This window comes from Drosophila arizonae, chromosome 4 (assembly GCF_054131065.1).
Source record: "Drosophila arizonae isolate 15081-1271.41 chromosome 4, UAZ_ARI_1.0, whole genome shotgun sequence".
In the NCBI taxonomy this organism is placed as follows: domain Eukaryota; kingdom Metazoa; phylum Arthropoda; class Insecta; order Diptera; family Drosophilidae; genus Drosophila; species Drosophila arizonae.
Genome location: NC_142924.1, coordinates 9298768 through 9321184, shown reverse-complemented (window position 1 = coordinate 9321184; position 22417 = coordinate 9298768). Strand labels below are relative to the sequence as shown.

Below are 22417 nucleotides of genomic sequence, written 5' to 3'. Positions count from 1 at the left end.
TACTTTTTGTTTACTTTTTGGCACTGCGCGCAGTTCACTTGCTCTCCCGAGAACATGAGCTACGACCAGCAGCTGATCTCAGACAAAGGAAATTGAGTGCAGTTTCTCTTTCGATGTTATGGTAATAGGTAGTAAAGTTTTCATAGAGATCTCTTAATATGTCATAGCAGTGCTTGTTAAATTTGATAGATTATTAAGAGTTAATAACGAAAAATCGATTTGATATAGATTTATAGCTATCTATAAATATATAATGTACAGCAGGCAGGATTTAGTGCACGTATGGAGAGCATGTGGAGCAGATCTGACAGCTAGAGCAGAAATGGAGGTCTATGTGGAATATAAATCAATAAGTATTGCTCGAATTAACATGATTGATTAGATAAGAAACAACGTAAGTGGCGGAAGGGCAGAGAGTGAAAGTTAATCAAAGTCAAATCAATTTATTGGCTATTTATAGTTAATCAAATTTAGAGTTTATCAATCGATATCTAACATGCGAAATGAGCCATCCAGGCCGAAGTAACTCTGGCAGTCTATATTGGCGGCACTATCGTCCCTCAGCTTTTCGTTGCTGCCAAAGAGATGCGATTGCTCGAAGTATTCCCGGTAGCTCAGCATTTTGGACTCCATTTGCCCAATTATGTCCTGCATAGTACCTCTGCTGCCTCCGTACTCCTGCGGCAAATAGTCGCGTTTAACGCACTCAAAGATCGCCTCCGGATCGGAGCTGACGGAAACCTACAAAGAGTATCATAAAATAAATGAATATCTAATCTCATGGATCTGACTCACCCGATTCTTAATCTTCGCAGGAAAGAAGGCACGCAGCGAATTGAAACCGCTTTCAAACGACGTCGGCACATTAATGAAGTGAATCCCCTTCTGCCGCGTGGGCATGGCCTCATCCGCAAAGGCTGAGAACTTGCTGAGCAGCTGTGGCTGCAGTGCAAACAGGTGGGCAGCGGTTACTCCTGCCATGTCCATGATCTCGATATAGCCGCTGACATTCGCATTGTCGTCTTCCAGCATCATGATCTCACCAAACATGGAGCCCACTCGAATGATGTCCTGGAACTTGAACTTCTGCGTGTCGTAAGACCCGGCACGAATGATGGTCACAGCGGGACCGGTGTCGCCCACATCCAAGGGTATCCTTAGAATAACACTTTAAACAGAAAACTTTATTTGGGCGATCTATTTTAGAGACTTTTGCTTGTCTACCCCATCCGAATGATTTCCAGCACCTGAGCATCATCGGCTAAACGATGCTCATTGAACACCTCAGGTATGCTAGCCTGCAGCGTGTAATACCGATCAATCTTGTGCTTGGCCTTCTCCAAGCTGAATTTGCTACCACGCAGAAAGCTCAGCAGGAACTGATCCGAGAGGCAGGAGCAGAGATGCGGCTGCTTCAGCAGCCATTCCCGTAGAGCAGCAATATCCGAGAGGACACGATCCGGCACCTCGTTCAGTTCATCAATAGCTTTACGTTGAAGTTCCGCTGGCAACGGACGTACTCCGGCGAATTCCTTTGTAATGCTCATGGTAATCAGTTGCATACTGACATATCGATCAAACCCAAATTGGTCAAAATGCAATTTTAGCAGGTGAAACTCTATTAGTCTAATATGATAAGAAACAAAGGCAAGTATTCGAGCTAATCTGTGTATAGATTAGTGTTTCCCTAGAAACATGTTGTTGTTAAGAATCTTATCACAGTGTTGCCAGCTGTTGAGCTCCGACATAAGTTGGATTGTGGATAAATGTGGGCTAACCGGGGTAAAATGTAGGAAAACATGCTGGAATAGCGAGCTAGATGAAAAATGGAAGAAAACATACAAAATATAGCAAATATATTTAAAAATTATAATTACTTCAAGTATTTCCTCTAAGTATGCAAGAATTTCTTCTAAGTGTTAATTGCAAGTGTTACCTCCAAGAATTTCGTCTAAGTATTTCCTCAAGTCATCTCTTCTCTTCACCACACTTTACTGCACTTCACTACACTGACCCCCACTAAGCGACTGAAGAAATGCTACAGCTGCTGCCCTTTATATAGGGCGACTTTCACTCAAAGCCTAGGTCTCTCTCAAATGTTGAGCTCAGTGTCAGGGAGAAGTTATTGCAGTCGAGCTTTAAGTGACCAATGGGAACACTCTCTGCTGCTGCAAGCATTCTAGCTTCGTTTTACTCAAACACAAATACCAAATGAATACTGCTGCATACATGTAGGCAACGTAAATGATCTTTAATTCTTCTACGTTCATTGCTTTTGTTAGGCATACAGAGAGACGGAGAGACAGACTGTGCGGTAGACATGGCTATTTCTAGCCTGAAAAAGGCTAAGATAATAAGATTATGGATCAATTATATACTATAAAATATATTAACAATAAAATCTAATTTGTATTAATATTATACAAATACACTTTAACTTAATTAATATCATTCTGGTTTGTATTAAAGATTAGCCCCTTGGAACTACATAAGGGTTAACAATGCGTAGCTATTTTGAATGCTATCTAACAGGAGCAATAAAGTGCGCCAACTGCTGTTAGTGATGAGCCAGCGCAAAATAACAGAAACCTTCACAGATTTTGCACTATTTATTAAAATGTTTGATTTAAAAATGGTACGAAATTACATTTATTAAAGTAAATATTATTTTCATACGTTTATAAAAATTGTGACTCATTGAAATTGCGTCAACAGATACATAAATATCGACCATCTCTAGCACTTGGCAATAACATTGTGTGCTAACAGCAACAGTCGACTGTTAACTAACAGCACCCCACAGTAAGTTAACAGCGCCTTTCAGCAGACGCACTCATAAATACAAATAGAAATAGATAAAATAATCAAAATTGAAAAGCGCTAATTTGGTAAAATTAATAGCGCGCGTTTTAAGTACGTTTACAACATCAAAATTAAGTTAGGCACAGAGCTTTTTAAACGAGACCACGTGCGATTTAAATGCGCTTTCAAGTCAGCAATTTCGAGACGTAAATTGCATTGCAATTTAATACAGCTGCCGCATTGCTTAAATAATACTAAATCAAAGTAAGTTTGCCAAAATACAGAAGTAAAAGTGTGCGTTGGGCCATAAGCTAATAACAGATGCAGTCAGCAACGGGCGTCGCATTGCCACATGCTACGGCAACGGCTACGGCAGCCGCAACGACAGCAAACAGTCCGTGTGGGTGGCATCTGCCCAGCGGGTGGTTGGGTGGGTCACATGCGACCCCCCATGCGTCAAGGGCAGCCACGGCGCGCCGCTGCAAGGTGTCGTAAGTGCCGCGAATTGTCATTCAACAATTCAGCAAATTTTAAGACCTTAATGCCATGGATCTTGTTTTCGCAAGCACTATGAGCCGGGCCGTGATTCATCCGCGTCGTAAATCGTCAGATTGACGTAATGTGCATATGCAAATGTGTTAAAACTTTCAATTTGTGTGCTTTCTATTGCAGCCAACCCGTTTCTGAGATCCACCTACCGGAGTTAGAATGCAAAACAATCCCAGTCCACAGTTACCATGCAAGGGCATTTTAAAGACTTCGCGCAGCTTTGACAAGTCGGGCGCCAGGTGAGCGCTATCAACTCTGACCTTTTAGATTAGCCAAAAGGGCTAAACTGAATTCGCTATTTAATTTTTTTTTTCGCAATGCTCGCAGTTTTCGCAAAAGTGCCAAGTTCGATGAGCTAAATGTGCTGCAAACATTTCATCCAGTCGACAAGGATTACGGACATATGAAAATCGATGAGCCAAAAACACCCTACAACTACACGGAGCCATTTAATGAGAACAAAGACGAGCTGGACACCGAGCTGCTGGTCGAGAAGTATATCAAATATCCATACCCCTGACGGGCGTTACCTGATTCTGTATATTTATATCTCGTTACAGACTACGTATTGCTGCCAGCTCACAACAGACTTCCCAAAGCATTGACGATGAAGGGTCTTCCGGCGATGATCAGCCCATTAGCGAAGAGGAGCGACGTAATATGAAATACGATACATATATAAACAATGCCCACATATTTCTCTAAAATATTTGTGTCTTATTACAGAACGGCGTCGTGAATTCGAGAGGCGTCGCAAAGCGCATTATCGCGAATTCGAGGCAGTTAAATTGGCTCGCAAATTGATTCAGGAGGAGGACGATGATGATGATGAGGATAATGATGTAGCGTCTGGCTCCATCGAGGCCTCCAGTTCCGCCAGCTATGCGAGCTGCTCAAACCAAAAGCCAAGTCCAAAAGCAACCACATCCGCGTCCACCAATGCCAGCAATACCAGTACCAACAACATGGAGCTGGAGCCATCCCACAATTAATAGCAATACGTATAAAACAATATCAAACAGGGTTCTAACTGGCGTTAATTGTTGATGTTTATCGTTGTCCGCGTTGGCTGCTCATCCGAAACTTAATTTATTGCTACGTGATGAATTGAATTGATTTACATTTACATTTACAATTTACCCAGCGGGTCGGGTAACGTTCGTATGTTTCAAATCGCAGCCGGCGCTAAATTGTGCTTTCCATCAATGAAAATATATATTGCAAATGAAATAGAAATCTAATGAAATTACGCTGCTGGATATTTTACAACTAAAGTGCACATTATAAACTAATATACGAGTAAATATACATATATATAAATTGGTAGCGTTATATATAGTCGAATGTTTCTTTGATCTGATCTACGATTTGTTCTCAATCGAATAACTGAACTCAAATCTTAGTCCAAAACTCCAAGCAGAACGCATTCATATGCATTTAATTTTCGATAAGTGGAAATTTAATTTCTCATCACACACAAACATATATATACACACACACACACAAAAGTGCCACAAAAGAAAAGTAAATAATGATAAGAATGTAAGCCGAATGAGGAAAATCGCGTTGGAGTCTTGAGAATGAAATTGAAGTTGAAATTGATTTGGCCTTACGTTTAGTTATTTATTAAAAAAAAACAATATGTACTATTATTATAACAAACTATGATAGTTACGATTACGATTATTGTGTGAATATAATAGTTTTTAGCAATGCGATGCGAAAGTTTCAATAAAGAGCAATGTGAAATCCTTTGTAAAAATCACATATCATGACTTTTCAATGGCAATGCTCGACTAGCAGATACCTTAACTCTGCTAACTTAACTTATGGGAGTAAACTAAATTGTGTATTCATATTTGGCTCTATGGGCTCACATATCGTGACCAAGAACTAGGCAGCCAACCCCCCACATTCCTCAAATTCCCTTAAAGAAAACACATAATCAGAAGCCGATTTCTTCTCTCGTTGCGAGTATTCAGAAACTTGCCATTTATTTATATTTTATTTCATTGTTTTTTTTTTTTTTTTTTTCTTCTCTTTGTATATATAGATATTTGAATATACATCAATTTGTATATGTAAGGTTAAGTCCATTTGATTGATTCGACATAATTGGTTTTGATTTTTGTTTCTTTTTGGGTAAGTCTGGGTGTTTCTTTCATTATAGAAGGTCGTCCGAGCGGCAAACCAGGTCGCGCACAAAGTTCTAGAACTCCCCGCACTAGTGAAGCAGGCAAAGGCATCCTCATTTGTTCACCTGCCGGCCGAGAGCGAACTGCTATGCGGACCTGTCCGAGTCGCCCGGCGACATAATTAGTTACATATTCCATTTTTCTTAGAGTATGTATGTATGTATATATATATATATCTGATAAACTCACTGAACCATCGAACTTCACTGACTATCGACATTTTTTATATATGCTCGTTAACAATAAATTCGTAATATATATGTATATATAGAACAAAATAATATTCACAAAAAATCATGCAAACTCAAACTATTTTAACAATAAAACTCAATGCGAAGCAGCGCCCAGAGTCAAGCCCAACGCAAACCTAAGCTGAAGACTCTATAAATAGGGCTCTATCGATTCCATTTACAATTTTAGCCAGAAGTATAGAGTCTTAGGCCAAAGGTCTCTTCGACCTGTTCCAGGCGTGACTGCTCGCACGGTCTATAGAGTATATAAATAGATAAATTTATAAATATGTTAGTTCGTTTTGTGTTGTTTAACATTAATAATTATAACAAGGTTTCATTTTCCATATCATATCCGTTTCATTTGCTAGGTCTCAACTTAAGTGATAAACAATTGGCAACATAAAGGTTTGTATCTATGCTCCAATATACTATATCCATATGCTGTCTGCATACAGCGCCCATATATCGAGTTACGTCTGCTCAATGTTGACGATATATGAGCTCCTACGTGTTTAGAGAAGTAATGGGCGTACTTCGTACCCTGATATTCGTTTCGTTTTGGCATATTCATATACATAATGATAAATAGATAGATTGATAGATAGATAGATAGATAGATAGATAGATAGATAGATAGATACATACGTATATAAAGTTGACTGTGGGTTAGTTAAGTTTTAAAATTAGTATAACAAAATACATATAGTTTTTTGCTTTGATTCGTTAGTCGTCGTTTTAGTAACATATACATGATCGTTTTTAGTATTATATGATGTGGGTTCCATTGATAACAATTTGCATTTTCCGTTTGCTTGATGAGCTCTGCGTGATCCCCTTCTTAGGCTCCGAATATGTGCTGAGTGCCGGGTGGCACCTTATAGCTGGGATAAGAGTGGTTCAGCTGATGCTTGGCAAAGAAGGGCGTGTAGTCCTGTTTGACAAGGAAGAGAGGCAAGCAAGTGGTGATAATAATTATATAAATATCATAGAGGTTAACTGGAAGCTCTATGGACCCAGAGTTGCACCTATATTACTTTCCATCTCTAGCATTCTTCACTTACACGATTGACTCTACGGGGACGGCAAACGGGGCCCAGCGCCAACAGGCGACGTTCCTCGTTTTCGCGTACAGCAGCTTCCTTGTACTCCTGTGGTGGCCATTTCAAATCTCCGCGCAATTTGCTGCCTCCTGCAAAGAGAGAGATAATGAGATTAGTCCAGTTGGCGCTCCTCTTCCTGCTCCTCCTCCTGCTGATGCTCACCTCGATAGCTGACGGCGGCAGGCTGCGAAGTGTAGACTGGCGCTGGCTTCTGGGAGACGGGCGCCTCCTTGCGCAGCGTTATGATGCCAGGACTGGCGCCACGATAACCATGCTGATCAGTCTGATCCAGCGAGTAGGGCACCTGCTGTTGTTGTTGCTGCTGCGGCTGCTGCTGCTGCTGTGGCTGCGAATAAGAATTGTATTGTGGTTGAGCATAGTTAGCACCACCATTTTGCTGTGGATAGTTTTGTTGCTGTTGGTATGGCGACGTCTGATAAGGAGCCTGATATTGTTGCTGCTGCGGCTGCTGCTGGTGCTGCTGCTGCTGTTGCTGCTGCCACTGCTGCTGCGGTTGCTGCTGCTGCTGCTGCTGATAGTTGTTGTAGGACGGTGCACCATATTGTTGCTGTGGTGGTTGCTGCTGTGGTGGTATTCAGTGGTGGTGCATGCGAGTCATGGAGTTTCAGGTGCCAATCGAGACAGAGGTTATGGATGTTGTTGGTGGTTTGGGTGCAAGTGCAATAGTTAAACATTTACACAAACAATCAGAGTAAACAGACACCGGAGTAAAGAGAGATAAGAGAGACAATTAGGACAGGTGTGTTAAAGGTGTGTCAAGTAAATTAGCTAACGGCTAGGCGTGGTCGAGGAGTTCGTAATTAAGTAAATCGTTTAGCATTAGAAGCGTGTCGCAGTTTACAGCTGAAATTTGCATAGAGAAAGCAGAGCAGAGAATAGAGAAAGAGTGAGAGAGAGAGAGAGATATGCTTGCTACAAGGAACGCATAGGTAGGTATGTATGTGTATGTCTAGAGGAATTTATAGGAACATATAGTCAACAAAACAGTATTAGAGCTTAAGCCTGCGGCAAGCTACGAGAACTGATACAGAAATCTGATTGGAGTAAGACTGAATGGCTCAAGCCTTACTTCAACTCCAACTTTCTTGTAAAGTTCTGGCGTCAGCTCAGGTATTTGCCGACACGCATAAACGCGTTCATTAAGCAGTTAGTAGCCTAGCAAGGGGATTTCAACTTTCTATTGTATGTGTGGGTGTTGTAGATAGACAGCAGCAGCAAAAGTTTCTTGCATCGGGAGCCAAAGCCAGGCTATAAATCCATTCAGGCAAACGGTACCTGCTGTTGATATTGTTGCTGCTGTTGCTGCTGCTGTTGCTGGTAGGGCGCAACGCCGCCAGCAACGAAATCTCTGTGCGTCTTGGGCTTTGGTGGACCAATATGCTTCCAGCCTCCACCAACGTTGTTTACGGTCTGAAGCGGCTGCTGTTGCTGCTGTTGGTAAGACGGTTGGTATTGTTGCTGCTGCTGCTGCGGGGGCAACTGTTGCTGCTGCTGTTGCTGTTGCTGTTGCTGTGGGTACGATGGGTACTGAGCTTCGACTGTTGGCTCCCGCGAGCGTTGTCTATTGAACTGGGCCTGTGTGTATTGGATGGGTTGTTGTGGATAGTTATAGGTATTAGCTGGGGCGGCAGCAGCAGCAACTGTTGCTGCTGCCGCATAATTAGTGGCTGGACCATAAACATTTTGAGTGGGCTGCTGGTGTGGCGGGTTTCGCTGTTGTTGTTGTGGTTGTGGCTTTGGTTGTGGGTGTTGCTGGGTTCGTGGTTGAACGTTGTTATAAATGGGACCCTGCAAGTGTGTAGTGAGTATTCTTTGTTAGCTGAGTGGGTGGGTGGGTTGCTGTAAGTGTGTAGGTGTGTGTGTATATATACAGTAATGCCTCACCAGATACCCAATGACAATTGCAGACAGATTAACAGTTATATTTACAATTTACACAGTATTTACACAGATTAGCTATATATACACTAGAGTGAGATATATTTATATACAATCACTAGTCTTAGTGAGGCTGGCAGCTGTGCTGGCACAATTACCTGAGCTGGAGCAGCATTCGCGCTGGCTGCCTGGCTGGCAGCTGGCTGTGGGTAGTAGCCACCGCTGCCTGGCGCCGGGCTTTGCGTCTGCGACTGCGGCGTGAACTCGCGCACGATGCGCTCCTCGGAGGCTGGCGGCCAGGCGACGCGCTTGTAACCTGCGGGCGGGAAAACGGGGGGCACATGAATTAAAAAGACCATGTTCATTGCTGTATATCAAATATGCAGTTGGGTGGGCGGCGACTGTATGTGTGGGTCGCCAAAAAAAAAAAAAAAAAAAAAAAAAAAATGAAAAGACAAAAAGACATTCAACATTCAACAAAATGCGGCCAACACGCGCACTGACGTGGGCGTCGCTGGCCTTGGAGATGCACACACAAATAGAAGACAAAGAGAGTGTAAGAGAGAGAGAGAGAGAGAGAGGGAGAGAGATACAGAGGTGTTTGGGCAAATATTAAAGATTCTCGATGGCTCAGTGCAGGACAAACAATTTGAAAATGATTTAAGCCAATTAAAAGTGTACAAAATAAATAAACGAAACATCTAGCAGGCGAGGCGAAGAGTGCCAGACTTTTCGAATTCAAATTGCAAATCATACGCTGTTGTCTGTTGTCATTGTGTCTAAATTTAGCTGACGATTCAAAAACAAAGAATTTGCAGCAGCGCGGCAACAGCAACAACAACAACAGCAACAACAAGAGCAGCTGTGACGATGATAGAATTGACACATACGTGGAGGCATGTGTGGGTGTTGTTTGTGCAGCATGTTGCTGCTGTAGTTGAGAGGCACATTAACAGCAGCAACAACAGCATGAGCTATTGACAGCTGCGTTGCTGCTGTTGCTGCAACATGTTGCTGTTTGGCACCGACTGTTGCTGCCGTCAGTGATTGATTGCAACAACAGCTGCAATAGCAATCATCACCAAGACATCATTGACACATACACATACATACGTGCAGGCGGTGTGCGTGGGCGGTGTTCGTGCAACATGTTGCTGCTGTGACTGATTGCTAACTATAATATAACTGCAATGACAGCAGCAATGACACATATGCAGCAACATGTTGCTATGGCGAGTGATTGTAATAACATTGCAGTTGCATTTCAGGCAACATGTTGTTGTTATTGATTGTTGCTGCTGTAAATAAGAATGCAATCGCAGCATCTACAGCAGCAGCAGCAGCAGTAATTAAAATGACAATGACAAAGTAAAGCAGAGATGTTGCTGTTGTCAATTACTGTTGCTGCTGTCGTTAATTGCAAGTGCAGCAATATTAACTACAGCAGCTGCAACAGCAATTCTGATGGATGTTGACTGAGTGTTGCTGCTGTAACCTGCAATGTGATGCAATTACAACGGCAACAGCAGCAAGGGCTATGCTGATGATAATCTAGTTATTGCTGTTGCTGTTGTTGTGTCTGACGGTGCAGCAGCAACATCTGCGACTCGCTTGCCACACCACAACAGCAGCAGCAACAATTGCTCGCCGAATAAATCAATGAAAATTAAGTTGAATAAGTTGAACCATGAGTATGCAATATGTTTACCCTCCATATTCTTATAGTTCTGGTTAATCAGTCTCCACTGTGCGCCCATTCTGCAGCTGAGTTTCTGTTGCTATGAATTTGTGCTTAGGTGTTGGTTGCTTCTGTATTTACGATCGGGCGCCGCGCGTATAAATAAATTTCTTTTTAATATTTTCGCAGCTCTTCTTCTTTGTTTTTCTTTTTTATGACTTTGTTGTTGCGTATAAAATAACAGCGTGTAGGTGTGAGTGTGTATCTGTATCTCTGTGTGGGTGGGTGTGTGGGTGTGTGTGAATTCACACTCAAATTATGATTTAGCTGATACACACACGAAAACCGTTATGTAATAACTATTTAATTAATTGATGCGTTTGATTAGTGAAGATTCTTTGGTTTTTCTTCTCGATCTTCGATTTTCGGTTTTCGGTTTTTGATTTTCGTTTCTTGCTTCTATTAAAAAATGTTTAGTCGGAACACCACAATAAATTTCGATTTAAATTTAAATTATATACAAATTAATTGGCAACAACAATTTCAGCTGGCGCGCGGTTCGTTGAATAATTTTCTATATATTTTTTGGTCGATGTTCGTTATTGATCGTTTGGGAAAAGAGTTGAAAAATCAATTTGAATTAAATTTCTATTTCTATATCTATTTGCTAATTCGTTCGCGTTGGCCGCGCGATATCTGTGTGCCTTCGATGTATGCTACTAAGTGAGCAGCTCGCTAAACGCTCGGCAAATTATTCAACCGATCCGAAAGCTAATCCCCACAAGCTCACATATACAAAGAGACCAAGAAATTGGCAGAGAGCGAGAGAGAGAGAGAGAGAGGTAAAAAGAGGTAGAGAAAGTGTGAGAATTTTCGCAAGAAATAAATTCTACTTCGATGCGGTTGCTGCAGCCTGAGCTTCACTAAATACACGCAAATTAAATAGCTGTTAATGATGCTTGGGCCTAAAGACACCCGTCACCCGCTCCTGCCGCTCTCCGCGCTTCCTCGCTGCCTCCTGCTCGCACTTGATGCTGCTCTTTCTTCTGCATTGTTTACACCTTCGATTTTTGATTTGTGCCGCACCTTGAATATTTTGCAAGGCTACACACACACACACACACAGACATTTTGCATACATTGTTCAGTTGTGTTTGAAATATAATTATATAAATCGCTTAGCAATACGTGGGGCCATTATAGCATATAGATCGTAGATCATATCGCCAGCAGGGCACTTGGCAGTACGTTTAATAAATGTTCGGTCCAAATCAAGTGGGCGGTCCACAAGTCGCCAAATCCATGGCGTAGCCTCTATATACATATATATATAGATATATACTGTCTGCGCTGTCTGTGAGTCAAGTGCTGGGCCCTCTGACTAGTTTGGTTTGGCTAAAATTAAATGGCCAACAATACGCGAAATAAATCTGTTTTTAAACGTATTCGCACAGGTGTACGACAAATGTTGGCTCATTAAAATTATTAGCGAGCATGTAAGACTAGACGAACTGCAACATATTGAATATGCATTAACAAATCGTTGTCTTTGCGTTTGTTAAACACGCTTTAGCACATGATTTATGTGCGCTGGGGTCTGCCAAGGATCGCAGATAAGTGTAGATCTAAAAGTGGGCACTCGAGTGGCAAATCGACTGTGAGGTAATATATGTTTGTTAGTTTTTGTTTCATTTCAATACCCATTGACGCGCTGCGGCACCTTGTTCTGCTTTCGAGCGAGTCTGTTCCTTGAAACCACCTGGCTAAATGCTTGAAATGTGTCATTATTTCACGAAATCTCTTTCGATCTTCTGTCTGCTGTCAATTTTGAGCAGTCCTATAAATAACTGGGCATAATTAGTAATCTCTGCTGCAATTGGGTAGATACGACCAAGAATTTCAGGCATGGCCATTGTAGTATGCTTTGAAGTGCCACGGTCTGCTGATGTCTCAGCACGAGCTGAGTGCTATATCAAGGCGAGGAAACAATGCTTTGTATACCCTGCAGGTCAAGGGAGTGGCATGAGCATGGGCATGCTAAAGCAGAGGTGTTGAGGTTGATAGATAAATGACTTTCGATCGGGTGTATGTGGATTACAAAGACCGATAAATGTTGATTTCTATATATATGTAGTTGAAGAAGAAGAAGTTGCAAGAGAAGATTCAGACTAAATAGTATAATATATCCATAGTTGGATATGTATAGAAACTATAAGTTATATATTACAGGGTAACTTTCTGCATAGCAAACTACATTCGAGTGAGACACTGACACACTTGACACAAGCACTTTAACATATTTGTATTTTACAGGGTATTCTTCTGTATAACACGCATTCTTTAAGTAGGTCCTTACAGGGAGCTTCACTGTTAAGCTGCAGTACAGTTTGACATTCACATACTTCTCTGACATAAAGATGCTTTTAGCCAAGACATATTTCTATAAAATAGGGTATCACACTCTCATCAGATAGTTTTCAACGAGCAAAGTTAAGATACATTCATCACATTTATATTCATTCGCAAACTGTCATACAGTTTGACATTTACTGCTTGCAACACTTTGACAGGAACTGAACACAGAAACCGAAGATCACAGATGCATCATGCCACACTCAATGACTCAATGACTCAGTGATTCAGTGACAGCACAAGGATTCGCAACACACCTTCAATGCCCATATAGGGGCGTGGCGAGACATTGTCAAAGGATCGATTGACGCTGCGCTCGCGCGGCAGCTCCTCGCTGCTGCCTGCCAGAGACTTGAAGCCTGTGAGCTGTGCATTCCGCTGCGCGTCCACGCCCAGGCCGTGCTGCAAGAGAAACTCGAAGGGCGGCGGCTGTGAGTTGCAGCGGGGCGTGGCCGGCGGAGTGGCCGCCAGCATGCTGGAGGAGGCGGACATGCACATCTGCAGTGGCTCCGTGGCCGTGTGGACGAGCAGTCCAATGTTGTGACCCTCCAGCTGTGGCACATGCGCGAACTTCGCCTCCAGTGGGGCGGGTGAGGGCGTTGAGGATCGGAGCTGCACTGCATTCAGGCCAAAGGGCGAGCTGCAGCGCTGTGCAGTCTCAATCAGTGGAGCAGGATACTTGCGCAAGGGCAATGGACTGGGCGAACGACTCAGCTGCCACTCCTTGGGCTCGGCGAGAGCAGCAGTTGCTGGTGTGGCTGTTGGTGTTGTCTCTTCTTCTTCTTCTTGTTCGGCTGCAACTGGCGTGGTTACAATCTCCACCTCACTGCGCTGCCGTTGCAGCGGTTCCCTCGATTGCCCCTGGTCCTGCTGCTGCCCCTGCGGCTGCTGCTCCTGCTGCCCCTGCTGCTGCTGCTGTGTATCTTCCCAGGAGATTTGGCGCGAGATGTAGGGACTGCGTATCTCATAGGTGGACTTGTAGTTGGCCAGCGACTCGTTCTGCAGATTGTCGAGGCGCCACTGGTCAGCCTTGTTGAGCTTGCCCCAGCCGTGCGGCGAGTCGCGACACTCGCCACACACAGCGCACCAGTTGCCCTGCTGCTCCTCCTCGCTGGGCTCATGTGGACAACTGGGCGTGGCAGTGTTTTTAGCTTCCACTTGATCACTCGACTGTTGCTGCTGCTGCTCTATCTTTGACAGCTCCTGCTGTTCCGTCTTTAGCTTCTCCTGCTGTTCCATCTTTAACTTCTCCTTCTGCTGCTCCCTTAATAATTCCGCCTGCTCCTTCAACTGCTTCTCCTGCTTCTGTAGCAGCTCCCTCAACTTTTCCCTTTGCTGCTCCTTGCGTATTTCCTTTAATATTTTCTCCTGCTGCAGCGCCTCCTCCTCCGCCTCCCTTATTGATTTTACTTCACTCTTAGTGTCTGCTTTCTTTGATTCATGCTGCTCCTGACATTTCACTGCTTTCCGCTCCCTGCCCGCCAGCTGCTCCTCTAGCTGTGTGGCATTTCTCTTATCGGGCTGCTGCTCCTGCCGATTCGCTGTGGCTGCTGACAGCTGTTCATAGTTGGCAATTACATCGGACACATGTCTGTAGTCTAGGTTAAAGTCAGAGCTCTGCTCCAGCTCCAGCTCCTGCTGCTCTGCCTCTGTCTCCGCTTCCGTTTCCTCCTCGATGACTACGTGCTGTGCCTTGTCAGCTTTTGGCGTCATCTTATGCTCCACGTGCCCGTCGCCATCCAGTGCAATGGCAATGCGATGCAGATCCTCCAGAGCACGCTCCACTATCGGCACGTTCTCAGCGGGCACGGCTGGCTCCAGCTGAAGCACTGGGCTGTCCTGCTGCTCCTTGGGCTGCAGCTGTATGCCAGCTGCGCGGCAGTAAATTTGCCTTAATATGGCCTGCAAAGGACTCTCCACAGCCAGAATGGGGGATTGCCTCGATGCGAACATGTCCCACAGCTCGTTGTGGTTGCTGTTGCTGGGGCTGCTGCTGAGTGGCTTGGGTGGTGCTGCTGGTGGTGGCTCTGCTGTTAGCTTAACCTGCGCTGTGCGCTGCAGCGCAGTCTTGGCGTTCTCCATGTAAGCATCGATCTGACGCAGATGCTCCGCTATGGACTGTTGGATGTGGGCATACTTCGCCTCGAGCTGTGCAATCTCCACATGCGCCTCGTGCTGTTTGACCTGGCTGGAGGCCAGTTGCGGATCTACTTGCTCATAGATGCCACCCTGGCGACGCGCCTGCATATCCTTCGCCTCCTGCCGCGACCTGGCGCGCAGCTGCAGCAGCGGAGCCGCTGGTGGCGGCGGCAGAGGAGGCGGCGTGGGTATGCTGCTCGCCCGACTTAGCTGCGTCCTGCATCTGCCGGAGCTGTCCTGGCGCTGTAGCTTGATGCCACTGGTGGCACTGACATAGGTGGCTGGCGGTGCAGCAGCATCGTCCGTCATTGCGTTGCGTGGATCCTGCGCACTCGCCTCCTGCTGGCCGGGCCGAGGTGTCTCCGCGAGCACCGTGATCGGAATAATGCGCTCGCTCTGCACTCGGCCATCGGGCGTAGCTGCGGCTAGGGCCAGCGCCATCTGCTGCTGCTGCTTAAGTGCCAGGCTGTCAATTGACGTGGATCCCTGTCTTGGCAAGCTCGCATTCTGTGTCTGGGTCATCAGCTTGGCTGCAGCGATTGCGGCGGCAGCTGCTGCTGCCCTTTCGCTGGGCGTGGCGGGCAGCGGCAACGATTCCAAATCGATGTCAGCCGCAGTTGCTGCCGCTGCCGCTGCCGCTGCCGCTGCTGCGAGCGTGACCTTGGGCTCCTCCTCGCTGTCGCCGTCGTTGCCGTGGTCTGTGTCGTAGCTGATCCTCAGCTCGGTGGCCAGCTTGATGCTGCGCCTCTGCACCTTGGGCGTGCCGCTGCCACTCCCATTGCGCGGCTTCGGGGGCGGCAGCTCCGTGGCAGCGCCCAAGGCCACGGCTCGCTTGCGGGCGCGTCCACGGTCCAGCGAATAGGATTGGCGCTTCAGACGTGGTCGGTAGCTGGGCGTGCTCACCTTGGCTGTGGGCGTGGCGGGTCGCTGCTGCGTCAGCTGCTCGTAGTACTCGCATTTGGGCGCAACCAGGCCCAGGTCCGCATCCGCCGCCTTCGTCTCGGGCGCGGAGAAGCCCCTGGCCTGTGGTGTGGCTGGCGAAGGGCTGGCTGACTCCTCTGGAGTCCTGCTGCTGCTGGCATCTGCTCTGCTCTGCCTCGGTCTCTGCTGCTGCTGCTGCTGCTGCTGCTTCGGCTCCAGCTGTCGGCGTTGCTGGCGCAGCTCTCTAGCTGTTGGCTCCACGATTCTCGTGGGGCTGTTAAACTTCTGGCGCAGCACATCGATGCTGTGCGTGGGCGTGATGGAGGGCGTCACCGAGGGGCTGTGCAGCGCCTCCTGCTCCGCGGGCGGCCAGCTGTGATCGCGCTTGGGCAGCTGCCGCCGCGTGGACAGACGATTAATGCGCAGCACCGTCTCTCGATCGATGACCACATCGTGCTGGTGGCTCAGATACTCGGACTTGATCTGGTCCAGCAGCTGCTGATGCGGCGCATGATGCGGCGGCAGCGCCTCCTGAATGCCACCTCGCTGCCTACTTCGACTTTGCCGTGGGCGAGCATAAAAGTCGCCTATGAAGCAATTTCGGCTTTAACTCAAATCAAATTGAATAAATTGAACACATAACGGAACACTTGACATTGCAGAGACGTAGTTGGTGGGCGTGGCAGTTTTTGTTGAATGTTGCTCAAGGTCTTTCATTGTTCTTTGTATAGGCAAACACATACAGACTCACGCACATATATACACACTCACACACACACACACACATTTATAGCACCTACCGCATTTGATTTGTTGATCCTCCTCCTCAACAGCGCGCAGAACAGCGGAGTTGGCCAGGTTTAAAGGCTTTGTGATTTGTTCATCGATTTCGATCCTAAAATTGTAAATATTTAATGAATACTTAACAAAATAATAAATTAAGCTATAAATAATACTTTCTAATTAAAACCCCAATTAAATTCCAAATAGATTATCCAGTATTTCTTATAAACTTTGTTTAAAATTCATCTACACAAAAATGTAAACTAATCTAATGCCAAATATTTTCTTATAAGCACAAATTCTTCATCTACACAAAATTCCAATTAGACTAAACGGGTTTTTTGCTTATTGCAAACAGCTTTGTTTGATAAGCTTGAGAGATAAGCTAAATAATTCTATAAAATAAGTTAACAAACAAAATAAACAGCCGCCAGCTGGTACTTAGCGCCCATACTTGATGGCTATAAGTAGCTCTCAGAATATATAAATAATTATATATACAGAAAATTTGTATATGTAAAATATTTATGTCAATATCTATAATTAGAAATATTGCTGTCATAACAGTTGTGGTGCGACTGCTTACAGTTTGAGTATCACACATGCACTGCTTGTTTGTTCTGTGTTTGCACTGCTTTGCAAGCTGTATACACAAATAACACATTTTCCCGCGCTGCGAACCGCTTAAGTGTACGATTAGTCGAATCATTTCAACAAGACCGTGTGGCCTAATGGATAAGGCGTCGGACTTCGGATCCGAAGATTGCAGGTTCGAGTCCTGTCACGGTCGAAGACAATTAAATTTTTTATTTTTTTTTTTCAATTAAATTTTTTATTTTCATAATGCAAATTTAGGATTATGTCATTATTAAGTGGAACTATTTCTATTTATATATATTTTGCTTGCGTGTTCCACACATAAACAACTACTAAGCAGACGTCTAGCTTGCCCACCTATTCGGGGCCAGCAGCCCACATAAATCCTTTGTGACCAATAAAAAGTAATCGAGATTGACAGGCGCGCGCCAACCGCCATGGATATAAAAGCCTTTGCCACTGCGAGCAACTTCATCACATCTCGTGCAACATCTAAACAGGCACAACAATTTACACATTCGATCAAATTCAGGCATTGCAGAATGGCGAATGGCAAACAAACGCTGCTGCTGCTGCTGCTGCTACTGGCGGTGCTTTACAGCGTGGAGTCGTTGTCCAGCATTCAGGTGTGCGGCTCGCAGCTAAGCGAAACCATCTATGCCGTCTGCAAAGGAAAGTTTATGCCTATTCACCAGTACAAACGCGGCGCCTGTGAGTATATGTTGCAGCAGTGTGTGGCAGGCAGCAGCAACAGTTGCTGCTGCTGCTGTTGCCACTGCTGATTGGCTTTGATTGGAGCACAGCCGTGCAGGCAATTTGCATTAACGCATCTCTGCATTGCAGTGGATCTCTTTGACTATGTCGAATCTCAAAAGGAGCTCAACGTCGACGACGCCGACTTCGATTCGCTTGGGGGGTCGTCCCCGAGGGGACGCCACAGCACCCTGTTGGCCACCAGGCGGCTGTCGCGTGGCGTTGTCAACGAGTGCTGCCTAAAGCCCTGCACCACCAAGGTGATGGAAAAGTATTGCGCCTATTGAAAGCTTTAAGTTGAAATCTATGCCACATCATATTCAAATTATATTTTATGTAGTTCTATTAAAGCAAATTTATAAGAAACGAAAAAAAAAAAATAAAATGAAATTCTTAACGCTGTAGCCAGCTATTGTAAATCTATATCTTATCTAATTGAATAAACAGACTTTTGTCTCTGATAAAGATAATTCACTTTTGCGTGAGTTTTCCATTGCTTCAGAAAACATTTCAATTCAGTTTGGCATTATTCTGTAAAACATTTCGTTTTAGCTGTGCTTCACTGTAGCTGTTGGGCATCTACTATGAGTCACTCGCGCAACGGCAGCCAGATCACGAAAAGATGCATCACAGCTCTTGGCTAGGCGCCTGCAATGTGTTTGTTGACATTGTTGTTGCTGTTGCTGCTGCTGCTGCTGCTGCTGCTGCACGAGCTCCCCCATTAATTTCTGTGCGTGTGACTCATCGACTGTTAGTGAATTGTTTAACAATTATATAAAAAACGTTAACTAAGTATCTAACGGATGCCTGCCACACGATTAACATACATTGTGAAAGGCTGTTGTTGTTGCAGATTGTTGTTGTTGCTATTGCTGTTGTTGCTGTTGCTGTTGGCAGCTTCAGCTTCAGATACAACTTTTGTGTGTTTGCACACGCGAACGCGTCTCAAAGTATCTGCTCGAGGCTGAAACTGTTTCAATTTTCACTTCAATTCAACCCAACTCAACTCAACTCAATTCAGCTCAACTCAATTGTTTGGGATACTTTTCAGCTGTTGCACACACACGTTTTGTCGCACGCATAGACAACGTATAACTGAAAGGCTACTTAGAGCGTTTGGCGCTGTTTAGTTTAGGCCGGTTTATTTCAACAACAATTGCTAACAACAATGCCAGAGATAATGTTGTAGTTGTTGCCCAATTTGGCGGCGACAGCAGCAGCAGCAGCGAAGTCAGCGGCAGCTACAAATTTCAAGTCCACAGCATCTTTGAGATACGCGCTGATGCTGCTTTTATTGTTGTTGTTGTTGTTGTTGTTGTTGCTGCTGTTGCTACTTATGTATAGCATTTGGTAATTACAATTAAAAGTCAAGCGCTTTTAATTGTGCACTCTCTGTGTGTGCGTGTGCGCGTGTGTGTGTGATACAAATTGAAAGCAACTGCAGCTACAAATCGCCAACAGTTGTCGCTGGCAGCGCTGCTACTGCTGCCGCTGCTGACGCTGCCGTCTCGCTGCAGTGCACAAAGTGCGCCTCGCAGCTGCGCTATATCAGCCACTATATATGTAGGTATATATATTAATGTGATACATATATGTATATGATGTATGTGCTCGCATATACCCTCTGCATTAATGTGCTTTCATGTGCACCTGTGCAGCAGCCTTAGACAGTGGATATAATAGCCACAGAGGCTGCCTCGTGATGGCAGCTAACTAAGGTTGACTTGGGCAAACCCTAAACCCTTTTACTAGTTTAGCTTTTATCATTTGCTGTTGCTGCTGCTGCTGCTGCTGCTGCTGCTGCTGCTGCTGCTGCTGCTGCTGCTGCTATGGCTTTTACTCTCTTCTATTTTCACTCTTTTCTGTTTTAAGGATGGGGCTTTCTTTCATCTTTCAGCCCCGCCCTTGCGTTCTATGAAATTATGCATTTAAATGCGTTAAGGGGAATTATTTCGTTTAACTTACCCGTCGGCCCCGAAGGCCTTCAGTTCGCGATTCAGTGTGGCCTTTACGTTCTCCGGGGAGTAGAGGCCCATTGGTGAATTGAATTGCTTGTGCACAAGTTTGCGTTGAATGGCGGCCATTTTGTACGTGTTGTTGTTGTGGCTGTTATGCGTGCTGTTGTTGGTGCTGTTACTGCTGCTGCTGCTGCTGCTGCTGCTGTTATACTCTGTTTGCCTTGTCTTCACTTGAGCTGCGCTTCTTCAGCTTGTTTATTCACTTGGTAGCTTTTGCTTTCAGCTCTTCTGCCTCTTCTTCTTCTTCGTCTACTTCCAGCTGCTTGTTTGTGTCCGGCTTGTCTCCGAAAAACTTTTAAATTATTGTTGATAAAAAATATTTTAAAATTTTCACTTCAGCCCGAGACGTGGGCAGCTGCTAATCGGCTTATTGTTCGTAGTTGTTGTTATTGTTGTTGGTTTTATTGTTTCTATTGTTGCGATTCTAAACAATTAGCCCCAGCTTGTATTATGCATATACATATGTATTTATGTATGTGGCTAATCAGTAGCTTAATTTAAATATCGTTAATCGTGTGGTTCGTTGTTTCGTTCTGTAATTAAAATGTCAAATGCAAAAGATTCGTTAGTTCAATAAATTGGTAATATTTTATGCCAATCCAATATACATATGTATCCCTGATAAATAGCTTATTATTTATGGCTCTGACACACATGATTACATATGTATGTATGTATATATGTATCTCTGCATACATATATGCATGCATGTTATGCGCCTACAGACTCATTTCCGGCTCATCAAGTTCCGTTTTTACAGCTTTAAATATTCATATTCATGTCATCTGCCACGAATGAGTCCCCGTTGACAACTTAATCCGCCTGCCCGCCCGCATATTACGCATATTACTTGTTCAAGCAACATTTATCGTATTTGCAAGGTCCCTCAAGAACTCTCTTCATATGCTGCATGCGATTTCACATGCATGCAAATCTTATAAGCCTTTTAATTGTTATTGCTGTTTGCACAGATTTTATTTATGATTCATTTTTAATTGAAGTCTCGCCCTCGACTCTCACAATCTCTTTGAAGTTGTTTTTATATATGTTTTATGTCTGGGCATAAAAAAGAGCATTTATATTTTTTATTTCCTTTAAAGTTAAACTCATTTTGGATATAGAAATCATTAATGGATATAGAATATATGTGAATAAATACATAAATTATGTAAATATATATTGTTATTTGTAGACTGCTATAAAAAGTTTCATGTATATTACTGTCTCTTCTGTTTCTGTGCTTTAACAGTGACACATATCTGCTGTCTAGCCAGCTGCACTGCTTACATTACTCTCACTGTTAACGTAAGATCTCGTTCTGTTGTAACCCTTTGATCTGCAGCAGCTGCATTGCTTACATTCTGCTGCACTGTTGAGTGCAAAACTAACTCTGTTATATAAATTTTGCACCTAACACCTGAATACGAATCCATTCAAGAAAAATCTTTTGTTTAAAGTAAAATTCAAACATTCTTCTAAGAATATATGTATATGTATATAAGCACATTCCAAATGGTTCCAATCAAAAGCAACTGCTTCAATGTCAGTGCTCCACATAAAATAATTATATATAACACACACACAGTCTCATCCTCTATATTTATAACAAAAAATTCCATTATGAAAGTATTTATATATAATTATGTTGCCACTGGAACACATTTTGCTATATCTTGCTAATATTTATATATGTATCAGATATAAATACATATATTTACATATACATATATGTATATTCTGCCTTTGCCTTTGCATTTTCGTTGTTTTTTTTTTTTTTTTAATTTTTCGTTTCGTTTTGGCGACACAAATCTTTTGTAATTATAATTCTCATTATTTTTGGCTTGTTTTACAGCTGCTACAAACAAATTACAAAATATTATGAATATTCAACTGTCGTGTTTTCCAATTCTTATATATATAGATATATGTAGTATATCTATTGAGGAAGAGGGATCTACTCACTACTGTCACATTTAAAAATGTAGCTTCAACTAATTTTTGGGTTGCTGAAATATTATTATTTTTATATGTTAAGTTTTGTTCAGTTTTATTTTTTGTCGTTTATAAATAGATGCGACAACGTCTTAATATTGAAATATGCTCACTTTTTTGCTATGCTACAATAATATTTTTCACACGCATACAAACGCCCCATAAAAATTCTCATTTTCTTAGTTCCAATTCTGCATTCTCTGTCGCTCTACTTTGCTCGCTCTCTCTCTTCTTCGCATCTCTTTCACTCTTAGGCAAATTCCCGCCTTGTGTGTCACCTCAAATAAAATTAGCAACTTTGAGCAAATGGCATTATACAGATTTGCGTCATTTCTGCTGTCTGTCT

At 43.8% G+C, this 22417-nt stretch overlaps 4 protein-coding genes and 1 non-coding gene across 15 annotated transcripts in view; 3 read left to right on the top strand and 2 right to left on the bottom strand.

Annotated features, from left to right (window-relative positions):
- Positions 1-423: 423 nt before the first annotated feature.
- On the bottom strand, positions 424-2093 carry LOC108613066 (retinol-binding protein pinta). Of its 2 annotated transcripts, none has more exons than XM_018006270.2 (4): positions 1937-2093; positions 1225-1815; positions 796-1168; positions 424-741 (listed from the first exon to the last, which is right to left on the bottom strand). In XM_018006270.2, exons 2-4 carry the CDS (start codon positions 1560-1562, stop codon positions 481-483), a joined length of 972 nt encoding a protein of 323 aa, XP_017861759.1. In that variant the 5' UTR covers positions 1563-1815; positions 1937-2093; the 3' UTR covers positions 424-480. The 2 variants fall into 2 exon arrangements, with proteins under 2 accessions (XP_017861759.1, XP_089323582.1); XM_089467456.1 differs by having other exon boundaries at positions 1878-2037.
- A 688-nt stretch (positions 2094-2781) lies between these two features.
- On the top strand, positions 2782-5116 carry I-2 (protein phosphatase inhibitor-2). 3 transcript variants are annotated; one of them, XM_089467458.1, is made up of 5 exons: positions 2782-2802; positions 3475-3590; positions 3679-3846; positions 3912-4006; positions 4078-5116. In XM_089467458.1, exons 2-5 carry the CDS (start codon positions 3511-3513, stop codon positions 4341-4343), a joined length of 609 nt encoding a protein of 202 aa, XP_089323584.1. In that variant the 5' UTR covers positions 2782-2802; positions 3475-3510; the 3' UTR covers positions 4344-5116. The 3 variants fall into 3 exon arrangements, with proteins under 3 accessions (XP_089323584.1, XP_017861763.1, XP_089323583.1); XM_018006274.2 differs by lacking the exon at positions 2782-2802 and adding an exon at positions 2809-3066; XM_089467457.1 differs by lacking the exon at positions 2782-2802 and adding an exon at positions 3137-3293.
- A 247-nt stretch (positions 5117-5363) lies between these two features.
- LOC108612271 (uncharacterized) overlaps positions 5364-22417 on the bottom strand; it is a 22259-nt gene continuing 5205 nt past the window's right edge. For 2 of the 7 annotated variants that reach the window (XM_089467448.1, XM_089467446.1), the window contains exons 2-8: positions 20027-20612; positions 16729-16823; positions 8937-9094; positions 8176-8688; positions 7042-7462; positions 6841-6968; positions 5364-6710 (exon numbers count right to left, since the gene is read on the bottom strand). In XM_089467448.1, coding sequence (XP_089323574.1) covers positions 6618-6710; positions 6841-6968; positions 7042-7462; positions 8176-8688; positions 8937-9094; positions 16729-16823; positions 20027-20145 — 1527 coding nt within the window. In that variant the 5' untranslated portion in view covers positions 20146-20612 and the 3' untranslated portion in view covers positions 5364-6617. Of the gene's footprint in view, positions 6711-6840; positions 6969-7041; positions 7463-8175; positions 8689-8936; positions 9095-10486; positions 11202-13125; positions 16516-16728; positions 16824-20026; positions 20613-21797; positions 21817-22041; positions 22193-22417 lie in introns of those variants that run through there. The other 5 variants (XM_089467452.1, XM_089467447.1, XM_089467449.1 and 2 more) reach the window with 5 other exon arrangements.
- On the top strand, positions 17429-17501 carry TRNAR-UCG (transfer RNA arginine (anticodon UCG)). Its single transcript has one exon. It is a non-coding gene; the product is annotated as a tRNA-Arg (tRNA).
- On the top strand, positions 17438-18499 carry LOC108613071 (insulin-like peptide 5). 2 transcript variants are annotated; one of them, XM_089467459.1, is made up of 3 exons: positions 17438-17480; positions 17649-18019; positions 18152-18499. In XM_089467459.1, the coding sequence occupies exons 2-3, from the start codon at positions 17746-17748 to the stop codon at positions 18346-18348; spliced, it is 471 nt and encodes a 156-aa protein (XP_089323585.1). In that variant the 5' UTR covers positions 17438-17480; positions 17649-17745; the 3' UTR covers positions 18349-18499. The 2 variants fall into 2 exon arrangements, with proteins under 2 accessions (XP_089323585.1, XP_017861764.1); XM_018006275.2 differs by lacking the exon at positions 17438-17480 and having other exon boundaries at positions 17488-18019.